This window comes from Clytia hemisphaerica, unplaced genomic scaffold (assembly GCF_902728285.1).
Source record: "Clytia hemisphaerica strain Z4C2 unplaced genomic scaffold, Clytia hemisphaerica genome assembly, whole genome shotgun sequence".
NCBI classification, from domain to species: Eukaryota; Metazoa; Cnidaria; class Hydrozoa; order Leptothecata; family Clytiidae; genus Clytia; species Clytia hemisphaerica.
The window spans coordinates 894,916-913,501 of NW_027104548.1; the positions used below are offsets into that span (position 1 = coordinate 894,916).

Sequence of the window (18,586 nt, forward strand, 5' to 3'; positions counted from 1 at the left end):
CGCCCAAATTCATAGACCAATCAAAAGGGAGTTTAAAGCAAAACGGGGGAAAAATGAGCTTCCCTGCATAGTTATGAATTTTAAGTTTTGCTTTCGATTATCATTTGTGACCAGCAAAGTCTTCAAGATGGTTGTGTGCATGTTGTGTAACTTGACGGTACTAAACCACAAAATTTATTTACGCAGACTGGATGCAAATTATGTTTTTCTGACCTTGCCAAATTTTGGCTTTGACTGAATAGCAGTCAGTTTTTACATACCTCATTGGCCGTGCAGACAACTGACAAATGGTTTCTGTAATTTGACCAAGTCTACCAAATGTAATGTTATAAATATGAACTACGTTTTGCAAAGCTTTTGATGTAAATTGTGTTTTTCTAGAGTTTGCGCTTTGTGACTTAAAGTTTGGAGTTGGAACAAAAAGTACAGTTTCTATGTATATTTGATGGATATCTTTATTTTGGTTCTGACGTTTTGGCAATTTTCTTATTTATTTCTAGATAACTCTTTGGTCAGATATGGATATTGTCTACATCCAACAGAAAAAATGTTCCATAACTGACTGGAATAAATAACAAAAGTTTTTACACTATTTTCTCTTTTATTTTATAGTAATGAACTATTATAGCTTAATTGTTTGATGTCATAGAAACAGTGCTACAATGCTAAAGAGAAGTTACTTTGATCTTCTCGTGGGGGGGGGGGGGTTGGAGGACTCTCAGAGGCTTGTTTTTAAATATTTTAATAAGTTCTAAAATGTTTCACATTTTTGTCAAACATGTTAGCTAGCTGTCAGTACATCTCTTACATCTGTTAACCCACTTATTAAAGCTATCTAGCTAAGCTCTATTGGCTGACCTTCCAGCCTCGGCTGGTTTATTCCAGACTAAAACATCCCAATTTTTTGTCTCCACCTTGACCTGATTTCCAAAATTCCGTAACCCTATTTTGTTCACAATCATGGTTTCACTCGTGAAATTAGGATTTAGTAGATTTCATGTTATTACATGGAAATGCCTGGAAGGGACTCCCAACATTTTCATTCATTTACTAAATGAATGAAAATACCAAATAAAAGTGCATACCATCTATTTCCTTATTTCAGCTGTACTAAAAGGGAATGAAGATGAGAAGATCACCATAAGAAGTCCTGAAGATGTATGCGCCTACCTCTCCTTTTTAATTATATTTTAATTATATGTTCATTTTTTCACCTATCAATGTAGGTACAGTTATCTTATCAACTATTAGTCGATAGCTAAGGATGCAAATTTGATAACAGAGTAAGTTTGGTTCTTTTTTAACATAAAAATGAGTGTTTTAGACGAAAGTTTAGGGTTAATTTTGAAACAGTTAAAGAGTTAATTTAGGCGAGGAACTTATTTTGGCGAGGTAGCAATTTTTTAATTTCGGCGAAAACTAATTTTGGTAAATATCAGTGAAATTCGCGAAATTCGCCAAAATTAGTTTCCTTATAATGTACCAGTAAACAAGTTCTTGTAATTGTTCTTTCTTATTTTATCATTTCATCAGTTTCCAGAAGCGATCCAGACAGTAGCTTTGTACGAACCAATGATCACTGGCACTCTCATCTTCCCTGAACAGTATTTGGGGAAAATCATCACACTTTGTGAAGTATGTAAACCGTTGTTTTCTAACTTCAGACGGAGGATTGGGCTCCACTTTTGCACGGGGAGGATTCGTCCCCTTTTCAATTATTACCCCTGGACATTTCACCCCGGAAAAAGATTTATTTGACATTGCCATTATATACTTTAAGTGTTTCTCAATACCCGTGGGAAATACTTTAATCGTAGAAATTTTAGCCTATATTAGCGAGCCTGGAAAATCTTGATTTTTTTTGGATTTATTTTAGCGAATCACGATTTCAAAAAATTTCGCGTGGATAAATTTTAGCGAATACTCGTATTACATTATTGATTGAATTCGTTTTCTAGCATTTCTTTGCACTGAAACCCTTCCTATTGATAAAAATGTATCAAGGCAATATAACCAAAAATTTCGCGTGGATAGATTTTAGCGATCTGGCGATTCGGCGTGTTTTAGCGAGATTTATTCTAGCGAAAACAGGGAAAACTCGCTAAAACGCTAAAATTAGTCTCGCCAAAATTTCTACGATTAAAGTATGCCCTCCAAAAAAACCAAGCCTTTCAAAGGACTCATTCAGCTACCGTTATCCCGAGAACAACATTTCTATTCAGTGCCAAGTACGAGACGTCGTGCAAAATAATAGTGCATTTTTCCGTCCCAAGTGGGCTAAGTACAGAAAATCAAGTATATTTTGTATCCTTATTTTTCCAGCAAAAGCGAGGCGTTCAACTAAACATTACTTATATTGATGACACTCGAATCATGATGAAATACAAACTGCCTCTCAATGAAGTCGTTGTAGACTTCTTTGATAAACTGAAGTCTATATCTTCAGGATACGCAAGGTTTGTCAAGTATAAAATCTATTTTTTTAAGAAAGGCACAGTTTAGGATCCCAAATTTACATCATTCATTAAGGAAAACTCTTTCTTTTTTAATGTGTACTTTGCAGTATTTCAAATGTATATTTCTTAAACGTTTGCCTGTCATGATAAACTTTCCAACCACATCGCATTCTTCCTTAGTTTTGATTACGAAGAGAGTGGGTTTGAAGAGACCAACATCGAAAAGGTTTGTGGAAAGAAATTTATTTAATTCATGTAACAAGGGTGGACAGAGTTTAATTTTGTGTACAACCTTTTTCTACTATATATACTAGAACACCAATGCGTCACTAACATGGTGGGCCTTCCCACCGGAAAATTTTGCTAAAATTCCGCCCTCCGGGTTCGAAAAATACCCTATATAATTTCAGCCCCACTGGAAAATTGACTTTGTTTTCTTCCTATATTGAAATTCAATAGGGAAAAAATGCACTCTAAAACCATTCCCTTTTGATTTTTTGACCTAGGAGCAATATAATTTCTATCCCCATTGTGATTTCGATAGATATATTCATCCCCACTGTGGGAAGAAGTTCCAACGGGGCTGTGAGGCAGAGGTTTACTAGAATAGATTACAGACATACAAATGCAAAAAAAAATTCCAAACTTTCAAAAAAACTGTATAAATGGAATTTCCCAATGAACCCTACTTCACCATGAAGCCGTTCTTTCGAAGTCGTGTATGTATTGACGTGATAATTAATGGCACTCATGTCATGTGATTTATATACCAGATCAAATTACTTTTCAGATGGAGATTTTATTAAATGGAAAGTCAATAGATGCACTGAGTACTATTGTCCATCGCTCAAAAGTACGAGAGCTTGGGAAAAGTTATTGCTTTAAACTAAAGAACACTATACCAAGACAATTATTCGAAGTGGTCATACAAGCTTCAGTCCGAAACAAAGTGATTGCTCGTGATGTGGTCAAGCCTGTACGCAAAGATGTTACTGCGAAATGTGTAAGACACTTGTTTTCATGAACAAATTATTGGGTATAATCTGACCAGTTTCGTAAATCCCTTTAGAATGGGACCTTTACAAAAATATAACGATGTACGTAATCAAAACGACTGGAAAAGTTCCGTGTTAATAAAAGACGCCTTAATTCTAACCAGCCGTGTTGTCGAAACATAACAGTCTTCGTGTTAATTTCCTTCTGCTCGGTCTTGCGTTATTAAGGGCAGTTTAATAATTGCCTACTTATATACGTGTAGTATAAGAGGCCCCCCCAGCGGTTGGCGTGATGGCATGATGGAGGGTTTTTCGTGGCGTGATGGAGGGTTTTTCGTGGCGTGATGGCGTGAAATTTTGAAAAAAACGGCGTGATGGCGTGAAAATGAAGTGCCGGCGTGATCGTGAAATCGAGTTTTTTTAGGCGTGATGGCTTGAAATTTGCAGTTCAGCGTAATCGTGAAAATTATATTTATTAATTGAATCGTATTTCTATGTCCATTTTAGCCAATTTAGAGGGTTTAAAATTCAAAATTTTCTTGGTCGGCCCCAACTATGGTGGGCCTCCTATAGGGTCTCCTATAGATCTCATTTTAAAACATAAAAGAAACGGTGCGAACAGTTCTATTCATCTGCCATTTATCCTTGTAACTTCCGATTGTTTTTAGCAGTTGCTAGCTATAGTCTTCAAAATAATAAAGTCGAATGCTATGAGAGGGTCGAAAATTGAAAATTTTTCCCGTCAGCGCAAACCATGGTTGCGCTTCCTCCGTAACTAACATTCTCCTCTCTTTCTTAGATGCTTATTCTTATAGATGCATCAAGATTTCAGGTCTTTTATTTCAGGAAAACATATATTTGTAGCAAATCCTTAAACACAAAGAAGCAACAGGTTTATTACGAGGTGTAATTTTAAGCAGATTGATCAAAGCAATCCTGTGATGTTTTGGAAAAAGAGAGTAAATGAGGGCGATTTTAGCCATACTAAATTGAAAATTTCTCCCGTCGGCGCAAACCATGGTTGCGCCTCCTCGTTCCCCTTTTGAAAACTATTAACGCTAATTCACAATTAATGCCCATGGGACCCGGGACCAGGGGGCATGGCCCCTCATGTTGCTTGTACTTTTAAAAGATTTCCATTATTTTTACATGAATTATTTTTCAAATTGAATTGAAATGGGTCCTAAAATAGCACTTTGAACCCTTCAAAATTCAAAAAATTTCTCCGTTGCTCAACCATGGTGGGCTGTGTCAATTTACTCAAATATACCTCAGCCCTCAAACCGGTGCCCTTTGATGTGACCAGTTGTCCAACAATTTTTGATATGCATAAGTCAAGATTACGTCATTTTTCCTATCAAAAAACACCCAAAAAAACTGGAATTTGACCCCTGTGTCAAGAATAGAAAAACAGAGGGGCAATTTTACAATCTATGGTGGACTGAAAAACACTTCGAAAAATACTTCACTAATACACGTATTCAAGTAATGTTACATTTGTCACGAATGACGACATGTGGCTTTCCCTATCTACTTCGTGCTATAAAAGCGTAACAAGCGACGACTTACACATTTCATACTACACTTCCATGACTATTTGAAACATAACCTCGCTTTATTATGAATGGGTGTCATACTATCATACTACACTTACACATGACCCTCTACCATGATAACACAATACAAAGTGAGAATACAATATACCCCTCAGGTAATGGTAATTGCAGTAATTACGGTAATCACGGTAATCACGCCCTTACGCCACAACATATCGCCCTTTATAGCGCCACACCATAATAAGACAACGTATAAAATATACCCTTCAGGTAATGGTAATTGCAGTAATTTCGGTAATCACGGTAATCACGCCCTTATGCCACAACATATCGTCCTTTATAGCGCCACACCATAATAAGACAACTTATACAATGTACCCCTCAGTGGCGTAAAGGTGTGATTACCGTGATTACCGTAATTACTGCAATTACCATTGCCTGAGGGGTACATTGTATACGTTGTATTATTATGGTGTGATGATATAATCTTGACTTACGCATATGAGAATGCCGAAAAACTGATTGACGACCAAACACACATATATGTGGGCAAAAATTAAGTTTATATAACAAAATATGAGCGTGAAAACTAAATTTTCTAGGCGTAATGGCGTGAAATCGAAAAAAATTGGCGTGATCGTGAAAATCAAATTTTTCAGGCGTGATGGCGTGAAATCGAAAAAAGATTGGCGTGATGGCGTGAATTTTGGGTCCGCTGGGGGGGGCCTCGTATAAGGTATATCTCTGGAACTGTGTTCAATGTACATTAAGTGGATCTTTTTCACCTATTTCTTTCATTTTTTTGGGCTTCTAACTAAATCTCGCGAAAATGGCGAAGATTGATCCACGCGAAATTTAATTCACTTAGCACAATGCTATCATGAATAGGGTTTTCTTTAGGATTTTACTTGATGATATTTCGCCAAACCTTTCCATGATAGCAAGTTGAAAATTATGATAGTATGCACTAATTTCATTATTTTGCTCGATTATTTTTTAGTATGGAGGTGACCTCACTCGAAAACGAAAATTGTTGGATCGCCAGAAAGAAGGGAAAAAACGGATGAAAAAGTTCGGCAAAGTTGAAGTACCCCATGAAGTTTTCTTGTCTTTATTGCAACGGTGAAAGAATTTGGAGTTGAATGGATATTTTCAAAAGTGACAGAAAAGTGATCCCAAGTACTCAAAAACAAGAAAATATGCTTCCATGTTTATACGTGAGACAACATGGAAAACAAACTTGAAATTCAATTTTCGAATTTTAGCTACTGTATCTTTACCTTACAGAGAACTTATTTTAGCACATTTGCTGCTCACCGACATCATTTCCGCCAACTTTAATTTTTTTCCTCTGAAAAACTTGTTTGCTTGGTCGAAACTGTAGAAAAGCTGGAAATGGACATATTTTACCAATTTACTGGGTGTTTTACTCGTTAAAGTTGGGATATGATAATTATTATATGCAACAAACACCCCTGTCTCGGTGACCCGTCGGGAATCTTTTAGCCAGCTGGGATGAAATATTTTATTTTTATTTTTACAGTTTGAAAATTCGATGTGATGTTCTCAAAGTTTTAATGCATAATTCAGAATTAGTGAAATTGAAGTTTTTTTGTTTCATTTTAGGAAATTATTTCATCTTTCTTTTTATCAAAGGAAATATGCTGTTGCAAGGATTTCCAGTGGTAGGGGCTCCTATCGGACATGTGTGATACAGGGGTGTGTTGAAAAAGTGCGAATTATGATTCAGAATTTAGAATATATCTTTTATAGCAGATACTTATGTTTACTTATTAGCCACTTAGCCACTCGATAAGTTTGCTCTAATATTTCATATTTGATGAGAAGGTCAACAATTTTGTTCGTTTTGTAAAAACCTTGTTGAGATGACTGAATTTTTCAAACTTTCTTAAAACAAGTTTCTTGCTTAAAAAATATATAATTTGTAATAGTTTTAGTCAAATTGTTGACAATTTTCAAAATTTATGATTCTTAAGAGATCTTCTGAGAGAATTAAGGGATCCGAAAGATGGTTGCCAAGATTGAGATATTTCACTACTTAACCTACAGAAAATAACGGACTGCATTTTTCCTTACCCAAAACTTTGACAATTTTTCTTAATCTCCAATTCTCAAATTCTTGGTTTTTAAAAATAAAAGGTCTCAAAAAACAGTCGTCGTGTTTTTTTATATGGATCTCGCATCGCGCTTTCCAGTTTGCTATTGTAAACCAAGTTGGCTTACAAACTCACAAAATGTCTGAGAGACTTGCTTTGAAGAGCCAATTTAATGCTGTTCAACGGTTCCGAAGAAAATTTTTCTGACAGGGGGTTTAGTACGTAAAGTCCTGCAAAGCATTTGTAAATTATTTCTTTCACTGTTGAAAAACTACTTGGGGAATCACGTTTTCCCATGTATAAGAATAAGTACACTTAAAATCTCAGACCATCTGATTCCCTTTAAAGTTCGCAAACGTCAACTTTCCACCTCCTCTGATTTATTTTAAACAAAATGACTTGGCTGACTGGTAAGTTAAAAAAAGAACTCCCTCGTTTTTAGTGGACAACGAGGCCAAAATAGATGAAGTTTTGGAATAATGAAACAACGAATTTGAGCTTTCAAAACTGAAAAAAAAAACATTTTTCTTTCGTAGTGTTTTGTTTCCCCTCCTTTTTCACTTAGTGAGGCAGGTGTATTTCTCTCAGAGATTTTTTGGGCGATATCGAGAGAATTAAAAATAAATCAAGAAAATTTGAAAATTTTCATCTAGAGAAACGAAAAAAATATTTTCATGAAAAAAGAAGGAAACAAAAAATAAATTTCTTCGTTCAGTTAGTAAAAAATTTAAGGCGACATCGAAGCAGACTAAACTTTAGTCATTATTTATGAATTCGTAGAAATCCTAATATTTTTCTCCACCCCCTTTAGTTGTTTTTTAAATAATTTCTTCCCAACATCAATAAAAATAAATCATTAAATTTTTAGTATCTTGTTGCCATCAAGGGATCTCTTTCAATGGCATCCATATTTCATGAGTTAAGGTAAACAGTGAACAGAAATTCTTCTCTATCCTAAATTATTATGAATCTCTCGAAGTACGAGAATCCCCTCTCATTATTAATGTAAGACCTTAAAATGTATGTAAACGATCCTGAGAAGACATTTTATTTACTTAAGAGAACAACCAGCTTAAAAATTCTGTAATTTCGCTTTCGACGAAGTAGATATTACAAAATAATCTAACTTCAAGCATGAACATTAAAAATAATATAAACCTTCACTTTAAAGGGTAGAATAGTTGTCTTTTAAACTAGAACAAACTTAAAAATGGAGATTAAATCGAAACATGAAAAAGCTCTACAACAGAGAGGAAAAAGTGATCAGAGAGAAATAATTCTTTTGTTCGACACTTTAAAGCTGGTATTAACTCAAAACCTTATGGAAAAGCGCATTTCCATTCTTCAGGCCGTAAGAAAGACAGGTGAAAAGAACGCGATGTACATATTTCAACCCTACGTCAGATGGGTCATTTTGAAAACTATTTCAAAAAGTTTCTCAAGAGAGGTCTCTCTCACCGAAAATTTCAGCTTATTTCAAAATTATAAAGAATCGAGAAATAAAGAATGTTTTACCTAAATAAAAATAAACATGAAATTTTTAGTTTTTCTTTTGTAATTTCTTTTTGTCATCAAAAAGTACGATTTCTTTGACAAAACACCATAAATAAAAAAAGAAATTTTCTTTGTCACAAAATTCGAATAAACAATAATAATAATACATAGGTCACTTAGGAGGTCATTTAGGAACCTCGAAAATGTGCAAAATAATACAAAAGGCATTTTATTTTATAATATTTATAAACTATATACATTAATTTAAGAAGAAATGATAAAAAAAAGGAAAAATAAAAAAGGAAAGAAAACAAAAAATGGCATAAAAAAGCCAAAATATACAAGGACAAAATAAAAATACAAATACAATAAAATAAAATAAACAGAAGTAGTAAAATTTGAAAAAGAACTATGACTCCAGAAGTTACTGTAGAACTTGATGAAGATTTATAAAAACATGCACACACAAAATATGGTTTCAAAATGGGCAAAAACCTGTCAGAAGATAGGAACACAAAACTCCCTGTAAAAATGATATCTAACCTAGTCAAATTTTCTTTTTTTTACTCTTGAGGCAAATCAAACATATTTACTTATTTCTCCCAAGCCCTTTTAATTTTAGATGGGACGAGGTGTGTTGATGATCATAAATATATCTACAAAAAAGATGTCGTTAGTGTTTTAAACTTTCTTTCCTTATCCTTATCCGAAAAGGAAAAACATAAAACCAAAGAAGACTTTTTATTTTTCATCACGACCAAACAAAATTTTAATGAACTGAAAACTTCATTCTTTTCTTCTTTTGTCGTTGATTACAAAACCATACACGTACAACATTTTTGGACAAGTCTAATTTCTCTGCAATGGCTGCAATCTTATCACTTGATGGTCTTGGCTGCATTGCAAAATAAGCCTCTAAAGAGCGTTTTTCAGCAGCCCCTATGGACGTACGCTTGCGTTTTTTATCAGCATTTGGTAAAAAGGCACTGTCTTTAGCTTTCATACGGTTTGCTCGTTCTGCTTCATCTAACCAGGCAGAGAGAACAGGTTTTAAAGCCATCATGTTATTATGGCTAAGTGTTAGTGATTCGAAACGACAAATCGTAGATTGACTCAAACTACCAACTCCTGGTAACTTTAAATGTGCCAGTGCACCACCGACATCCGCCTGTGTGACGCCTAATTTGATACGACGTTGTTTGAAGCGTTCGGCGAACCATTCCAGTTCACGCGGCGTACATTCGCTCTCTTGACCGACTTGGGCGGCTGCTGCGGCCGCAGCGGCTGCAGCTGCAGCAAAGGTATTATTGAAGGTAGAGAAATTACCATTACTGAAAGTTGATGACGAAAATGAGGTCGAGGAAGGTGACAACAAATGTGATGTTGAATAATTTGTAGCGTTTGTTGAAGTTGGACCATGGTCGTAAGAATTTTCAGAAGCGCCATTCGGTTGTAAAGAAGCCGAAATTTGATCGAGGATATCATGAGGATCGTATTGTGTGGGATCAGGATTGGCTGCGTGTAAACTGTTTAAAAACGCGGTCGGCATTTTAACACCTCCAGTTGGTTTGGGTAGATATTTACTCATCGGGTCTAAATGCGAACCCAGGAGGTGTGATTCGTCTAAATTTGTTTCAAACATGCCTGATACCTGAAAAATAGAAATTAAAAGATATTTACATAATGTCGATGTCAAAGTGGCCAGGGAATGACTCTTCGGTTCTCCTTTGAAATTATCGATTCATTCATCGATTTACACGATCGGAAGACGACCAAACATCATAATACCCGGAAAACAATAGCACAAAACACTAACTTTAAAAAAGAATCTTTCCGATGTTTATGTAAACTAGCTTCAATAAGAGCTGGTCCCTTCAACCCCTTCAAATTTTTCATATACAGCTATATGCCAAAGGCCATTTTAAGAGCCGCTATAATTCTGCATGATAATAATTAAAAGTAGGCGTTTTCTACACACCCAAACATAACAAACACTTGAAATTTGAAAACAGCACTTCTTCTGAATAAAGCCGTGAAATAGAATTAATTACACGCAATTAACATAAATTATCACTTTTCTATCGCCGCTATATATTTCGCATAAAAACAGATGAATAACGAATATTTTATAAAAAATTTCAATTCAAAATTGAATCATTGATTTTTTTTTCCATTTGAAAGCAGGCATTTTCGCGTCCATAACAAATCAATTGAAGTGGATCAATAATTGATGAAGGAAGAGTTTTGTGACCATATTTTATTGAATGATTTGAATGCATCTATCATAGCGTTCTTCAAAACTATAAAACATTTTTTTTAAACTCTCCAATTCTGATTTTTTTTTTAAGTATAGCCATGAAATACTACCACAAAAAAAAGGTCCTAAAAAGGGACTTACAAGTTTATTGACGAATTGTTTGCTGTCAATTTTATCCATTTTTGTTTTGAGCAAAAAATTCCTTCATATACCAAACGAAAATTAAAATATCTTCAAAATTGTACGAAAAAACGAAGAAGGGCAAAATTGAGAAGAAAAAATTCGCCCGATAAAAGATTTCCTTCTTTTTTTGATATAAGAACGAAGGAACCAAAAATGGAAGCCTTCTGAACTCTTCCCTGACTATTTTCAACTGATCCAGGCGATCAAATTTTTCTTTTATCTTCACTTTTTTTTCTCCCCCTCTTTCTTTCTTTATTTATTTTTTCTCTCTTTTTTTTATGTTGTGTGAGTGAGCCTTCTTCTTCTTCTCCTCTCTCACTCTCTTTAATTTTAAACCTCGACAAGAAAATTATTATAACAACGTGTTTTTTGTGAAAATTTGCATTGTAATTTTCCATTCTACATCCCTTATAGCTCCATTGTTTTCTCAATTATGCGGACAAAAACAAAACGAAAAAAATCTTATGCCATATGCAAGTGAAAAGCTCTCTTTCCCTAAAAAAATTACGAGAACAAAGTGTGAAAGAGAGGCTATTAAAAATAACTAAAAGTTTGAAATAACTCGAGACCAGCACCAAATCGATATGACAAACATAAAATTTTGTCAAGAAAACGCGATAAAAAAATTATTGGTTTTGTTTCAGTTTTTAATTAATTAGCTCACCTATTTTTAAAAGACAAATAGAAACGTGAGAAAAAAATGTCCCTTTAAATTTATTCATTATGTATACGTTATAAAACAAATAGGTTTAAGTTTATCCCCAGAACTTGTTAATAACTAAAGTCAACAATTAAAATGATAAATTGTTAAAGAAGAGCCATCGAGATAGACTTGACGTACATATATTTTACATACCAATGGTTGTACTTCATACTGTAGTGGTAGGCGGTATTATATCTGTAAGTCTGTAACACACGTTTTAAAAACATGTACCTAAGTTTTGGCTATTAAAAATTGATATTTTCATTTTATCATGTTATGTTAGGTCAACTCTTACCATACTAGAGATGAATAAGGAAAATATAAAAAAGGGTAGCCTTAGTGAACAAGGGTTTCGCAACGTGATAGTAATCTTCAAAAAAAGAAAGAAAAGGGAATTACAAAAAAATGAAGAAATGGAAAGAAAAAGATATATCCTCTCTGCTGATATTAGAATTCTGCCTTTAGAGATGATCGTGTTTTGCCGTGTTTTGCACATTTTTTTGTTTTCGCTCAGTCGTTCAGAATACCCAAAGTTGTCCCCAGTAAGAAATTGTGAAAGAAGAATAGTGCATTGTTCTCTAGAGGCTGAAAAGTAGCTCTATTTGAGAAAGTTCGACTGAATTAAATGCAAAAAAAATTAGTTAGAGGCACATAAGAAACTAGAAGAGGACAAAAGATGTGTATTTTTGAAGGAAAATCAAGAAAAGTCAAATGATCTTCATATAACGGATTGAAAAATTATTTTTCAATGAAAATTTTCAAGAACCAAAGAAAGAATACCTGTGATCCAATATTGCCATGAGTCGGTCCGTTGTGGAGTAAAGAAGGCGGCATCCTGGATGAAGGTATTCCACCAAGGCTCTTGGATAAAAAATCTCGACCAAGCGAGTCAGCAGTGAATAGGTGCGACATTGCCAGTTTTCTTATCTTCTAACTTCTCACTACAGTAGTGTCAATTGGAACAGCTCAACCAAGACGAATGAATGCTTCCAATTAAATAAAAAACACACAATTTGTTTCTCGATCCACAAAAAAGCATGTGCTACACATACACTACACACTTTCTTTAATACAGATTTATGTTTTTTAAAAATACTTTTATCCAGCAGTACTCTCTTTCTGTTTAATGTTAAGCAAACAGTTGTGTATACTTATTTGCACCAACAACCAGGATTCTGATCAATGTATAAACAAATGACATTTATGTTTGGGTCTGTTTGCTTTTATTATGTGTGTATGCTGTTTTCTTCTCTTTTTAATGTTGGATAATAAAATGGACAGTTCTTCTTCTCAACAAATTACTATATACATATAATCAAAGTGTATGAAGCACCTGTCCTGTATAGCCTGACCACACAAATTCACTTTCTCTATGAAAGCTTAAAAATCTCAGCATTGCCCCGTCTTTGTATTGAGCATGCGCAAAGGTAAAAAAGCCGACAGGTGATTCGCTAAGAGAAACTTGTCGACCCAGTGGATTGTTCATACAAGTTCTACCAATTTTATATAGGAATTTTTTTTGATTGGGGAGGGGAAACGCATGACAACAGTTTTGGTAGATTACGCCAAAAAGCTTAAAATGAAGTTAATAAAAACAATCAAAAATCATTTTCTTTTCTTCGGGACGGAAATCAAATTTCTAAAAAAAATTGGATTTCATTTTAAGGGATTTTTGTTTGTTGTCTACAGAACAAATTCAAAATAAAAAGTGGGATAACTTTTTTGAAGAGTGTCGCCGAAAAGTCCCATATGATGTGTAATAAGACAGGGTTTCCCAAAACAACAAAAAGAGGGAAATTTCTCTTGACTTTTCTCAACACTCACTCACTCACTCACTCGGCTATTGTGAAAGAACGAATATAGCCCGCCATGGTACAAACAGTCTTATTGAACTTTTTGTCAAAAAGCCGAAAACTTCGAAAAATGATAAAGAAAATCTTTATTCTCAAAGAAATATCGATTGTGGAGTTTTTTTAAGACCGAAAATAAAATAAAATCAGTGCGAGGAAGGTAAATATATTCTCATCAAAAATCGATTAAGATGATTCATAAAAATCGATCGCATCACGCAACCTTTGCGGAAATCACCGCGCGCGCGTTATGAAATACTGTAAAAAAAACGGAGTAAAGAAAATACTTCAGTCAAGAGAAATTTAAAACGATATAACGTGATCATTAAAACCAGGGTTAAAAATTAATCATGTAATTAAAATTAAATGGGTACATGACAAACTTTTTGTTGTTAATTATTGAACACGCGCTCAAGTAATACCCATTAAAAATCGATAATCATTTTCAAAGTCTGTTTAACTTGGCTAACATAATTATAAACAATGTAATTAAGCCTAACGGAATGGCTAATTAGCCAGATGAATTAAATCTGTGTAAATCAGAGAACCCGAAGTAGAGAGACGAAAACGTGTCTGATAGGCCGGATTGAGAAAAGGCGATTTTGAAAAAGTAACATATGTTGAACTAATACACTGTACTTTATAACATCATTTGCTTTACTTTAATTATAAGAACATTTAAAGATAATTAATTAGAGGGTAGCTTACTATTTAAGTTTTAGTTAGGATATACATGATATTGTATCATTTCTAGGCATCTCGAAGTTATTCTAACATGGGCCTAACAAAAAAATTGAAAAGAAGTCACTTGAAAAGGTGTGCAAAAATCTTCTTAAAAATCGAGGACTCAGAAATATCTTTACAAGCAGAATTCTAATACACGCTTTTTTTTTTATAAGAATACACTTTATAAGAATGTCCATGATGAAAATGGCCAAAAAATTAAGAATATTGTAAGAATATCACCATCATGGAATTTAGCAACTGAACCTAAAAATGCCATTTTTAAAGCATTTTAACCTGTAGATTGCCAATTTCGATCTTAACCTAAGAATACCGTAAGAATATTTTTGGATGATTTTCACCAAAAAGTTAAGAATATCCATGATGGAATGAAAATACACCATTCTTATAAAAAAAAAAGCGTGTAGTTAGTTTGATCAAAGTTAATTCTGTAGTTCATCTTGAACTTTCGAAGAGATCATAACGACAGATTGTTGGCTTCTAGTATATCTATTTTTGGCATCAAAACATTTTCTTTTAGTATGTATGGAGCCTTGAAACACACTTTCAGTTTTGCATGCTAAAGATGTTACTTTTTTTAGGATAGATCTAAAAGAGATTTTCTTTAATGAGAATTCGCATCCATCAGTTTCAATACTACCCCTATGCGAGCCCTATATATCTCGAGTAAGGTTGATCAACAGGGCATTTAGAATCTTTTTCTCATTAGCGCAGGGTGATTAATGGGTTACATTATCGGAAAAGGATTATAACAGTATCTTTCAAATTAAAGTGCTGAAGACCTGAACTGTGTGATGGAGCCTAAAACATGAATTCTGTTGAAAAAGGACCATGTGTAGAATTCGCATGAATTGATGCTTGAGAAATATCATGCTGTATAGTTTATGGCAACTATATCAAAAGGGAGGGAAGATTGAAAGATATTCTTGATAAAAAGGAAAGACGTTGTTCCCTTAACACCTGTATTGTTGAAAAAAAACTATTCATGATTCACAAAAATTCATCATTCAAAATCTATTCAGTATCATTACGCAGCCAGAAAAAAAGAAGAAGAGATAGCTTTCCTTCAAAAACCTTCTATGATGATGAGAGTCCCTCAACTCATAACAATTTTTATGAATATCAAATAAGAATTAAAAATTTGTATCGTATATTCATTATTGAAAAAAATATTAAAACACGAGAGAGAATTTTTGTTTTGAATTGAATTGAACTTCTACCCTGTTTCAGGTACTCAGTATGGGTGTCAGCATCAAAGAAAACCGACAATTTAAAAATCTTTGGGGAAAAAAGACCAGGGGAGAGGCACTGTAAGGTGTTTTTGGCCCTATTCTTCATAAGAGGGTGGGGAACCCTAACATATGTTTATGAGTTTTTATCTCATGTTTATATTTTCAAAATATAAATGTTTTTCCATCTTCCTTTGAAAACCAAAACCAAAAAAAAAAACGAGGAAGCGTAAATAATTTGCAATGAACTGGATCCAGATTACTTTAGCGTTAAAGCATTGCCCTATGGCCAAGAAAGTGGCGCTCAAATTTATAGTAAAGGATATAAAAAAGCATAGGGGTGTAAACCATCTGGATTTTTCCCGAAGGAGTTTCTTTATAGAAGAAAAACACTTAATCTGATCATAAAAGGAAAATGAAGATGAACAAAAAGCTGTCTTCTTCCGTGATCAAAAAGCAAACATTGTTTCAAACCACATCTGATTTAAAGTACCTCTTTTAAAATGGAATCATTTGTTAAAAAGGATTGATCACAGCACTTTAAACTTCTGATCAATGATGGATTAAGGGAGTAAAATTATATAGGAGGGAATACTATTTTGGCGGTCAAATCTAAACGAAGAGGCAACACACTTAGACAACTCAGAGGAAATATTTTTTTTTGAGCGCCAAATGAAAAAAATGAAGAAAAAAAATCATTCGAGACATAAATGCACTGATGACGTCATTTATTTTTACTGTGATCAATTTTCCAAGGATCCTCATATGTCAAAAGTGAAAGTGCTTACAGTAACTAACTTAAAAAGATAATTTTCCAGAAGATTTTAGGACTAAGGGATTTAAGACTTTCGAGAGAATTTCATAAGAGAGTGCAGCATTTTATAAGAACAGGCTGAAATTTGACGTAAACCTAAGAACGAAGCCTTGGATTTCAGAAATTACTAAAAAATACTGCTTTTAACATTTTCTCAGCCTAATTAAAGAAACTACAGAAAATTTACGCCTGACAATTTTGCAAAATAAACAAGCTAGATGCTGAATGGACCTACCTGATGATGAAAGTTAGATAGCAATGCGAGGAGAAAAAAATCAGTCAGAAAATATATCGTTTAGCAAAAATGCATAACGCAATAAATTCATCATTGATTGTTGATGGGGGGAGAGGGAAGGGTTGTAGGGAAAAATTAATAGAAAGTTCTGGTCGCAAAAATCAGTTTTATTGACAATTGAATCATGCTTGATGGTGAGCATTGTTATCAATAATGTTTTTGTGTGAAGAACATAGAAATACAAGGAAAACATATAATTAAAATCTGCAAAGACGGCGATTTCCGGCATTTTCAACCGGAAAAATTTTTTTCTCAAAAATCGAACTCGGCCATGTTTTGAGCATTGCAAATACGCATCTTTCTGCAAAAAATCAGAAAAAGCTAAAGATGAAAATTCGAGAAAATGTAAAAAAAAAACGGTTTTCCGGCATATTTCTGGCATTTTCGGCCGGGAAAAATATTTTTTCGTAAATCGGGCTCCGTCACATTTTAGGTATTGTCATTTTGCATCAGTGTGCAAAATTTCATGAAAAAATATAAAGAACAGCTCGAGAAATTCAAGAAATACCGTTTTTTCCGGCGAAAATAGGCTGTTCCGGCCGCCGCGATTTTAGAAAGTTCCGGCTTCAAAAATCACTTTTATTGACAATTAAACCATGCTTGATGGTGGGCATTGTTAGCAATAATGTTTTTGTGTGAAAAAACAACGAAATATAAGGAAAAAGTCCGATGAAAATCTGCAAAAACGGCGATTTCCGGGATATTTCCGGCATTTTCAGCCGGAATAGAATTTTTCTCAAAAATCGGACTAGGCCATGTTTTAGACATTGATAATACGCATCTTTGTGCGAAAATTCAGAAAAAACTAATGATGAAATCTCGAGAAAATGCCAAAAAAACGATTTTTCCGGCATATTTCCGGCATTTTCGGCCGGAAAAGTACGTTAATTGAAAATCAAGCTCTGTCATATTTTAGGTATTGCCATTTTGCATCAGTGTGCAAAATTTCATGAAAAAATATAAAGTACAGCTCGAGAAATTCAAGAAATACCGTTTTTCCGGCGAAAATAGGCTGTTCCGGCGATTTTTAGAAAGTTCCGGCTTCAAAAATCACTTTTATTGACAATTAAACCATGCTTGATGGTGGGCATTGCTACAAATAATGTTTTTGTGTGAAAAAACAACGAAATATAAGGAAAAAGTCCAATAAAAATCTGCAAAACGGCGATTTCCGGGATATTTCCGGCATTTTCAGCCGGAATAGAATTTTTCTCAAAAATCGGACTAATCCATGTTTTAGGCATTGCTAATACGCATCTTTGTGCAAAAAATCAGAAAAAACTAATGATGAAATCTCGAGAAAATGCCAAAAAACCGGTTTTTCCGGCATATTTCCGGCATTTTCGGCCGGAAATGAATTTTTTTCGAAAATCGGGCTCCGTCACATTTTGGGCATTACCATTTTGCATCTTTGTGCCAAAAATCAGGAAAAACTAATGAGCCAATCTCGAGAAAAGCCGGTAACAGACGGACGGACGAACGGACGGACGAACGGACGGACGGACGAACGGACGAAGGTTAATTTATAGGACCTCCAGGTAGGTCCAAAAATACCGAGTCTGAATTAAAATTTACTGGATTCTTATAATTTAAACAGTGATAAAGCAATTATAAAATGAGCCATTCCACTCTTTAACAAATTTCCAACAGGTATAAAGATAATCCCTTGAACCAAACGACACTTCCAACGTGAAAACATTCAATCCGAAAAAATAAAAAGCACGAAAAGAAGAAAAAAATTTCGAAGTAGCAGAATATTTTAAAATATAATTTATTTTTCATCGTTTGCTAAAGTATTTATCAAAAGTGGGTCAAAAAAAGAAAGAAAATGTTTGAAAAATTAAAATAGGAAAAAAAATGAAATATTCAAGGAAATTTTAACGAAGGGATATA

General features: G+C 34.0%; 2 protein-coding genes across 4 annotated transcripts in view; one reads left to right on the forward strand and one right to left on the reverse strand.

The window, feature by feature from the left end:
* Positions 1 to 6,970, forward strand: part of LOC136822778 (translation factor GUF1 homolog, mitochondrial-like) — a 54,170-nt gene extending 47,200 nt beyond the window's left edge. The window contains exons 16-21 of the mRNA XM_067079060.1: positions 1,106 to 1,158; positions 1,534 to 1,635; positions 2,323 to 2,456; positions 2,637 to 2,682; positions 3,247 to 3,459; positions 6,008 to 6,970. Of these exons, the coding sequence (XP_066935161.1) occupies positions 1,106 to 1,158; positions 1,534 to 1,635; positions 2,323 to 2,456; positions 2,637 to 2,682; positions 3,247 to 3,459; positions 6,008 to 6,133 (674 nt within the window). The 3' untranslated portion in view covers positions 6,134 to 6,970. The remainder of the gene's footprint in view (positions 1 to 1,105; positions 1,159 to 1,533; positions 1,636 to 2,322; positions 2,457 to 2,636; positions 2,683 to 3,246; positions 3,460 to 6,007) is intronic.
* Positions 6,971 to 8,669: 1,699 nt separating this feature from the next.
* On the reverse strand, positions 8,670 to 13,206 carry LOC136822717 (brain-specific homeobox/POU domain protein 3-like). 3 transcript variants are annotated; one of them, XM_067078995.1, is made up of 2 exons: positions 12,542 to 13,206; positions 8,670 to 10,269 (listed from the first exon to the last, which is right to left on the reverse strand). In XM_067078995.1, the coding sequence occupies exons 1-2, from the start codon at positions 12,671 to 12,673 to the stop codon at positions 9,388 to 9,390; spliced, it is 1,014 nt and encodes a 337-aa protein (XP_066935096.1). In that variant the 5' UTR covers positions 12,674 to 13,206; the 3' UTR covers positions 8,670 to 9,387. The 3 variants fall into 3 exon arrangements, with proteins under 3 accessions (XP_066935096.1, XP_066935097.1, XP_066935098.1); XM_067078996.1 differs by lacking the exon at positions 12,542 to 13,206 and adding an exon at positions 11,017 to 11,276; XM_067078997.1 differs by lacking the exon at positions 12,542 to 13,206 and adding an exon at positions 10,435 to 10,647.
* Between the last annotated feature and the right edge of the window lie 5,380 nt (positions 13,207 to 18,586).

Excerpts from the sequence above, each read along its gene's own strand:
- LOC136822717 (XM_067078995.1), bottom strand. The coding sequence starts at position 12,673 with ATGTCGCACCTATTCACTGCTGACTCGCTTGGTCGAGATTTTTTATCC. Across the intron at positions 10,270-12,541 it reads ATGGCAATATTGGATCACAG|GTATCAGGCATGTTTGAAAC; the intron begins GTATTCTTTCTT and ends TCTATTTTTCAG.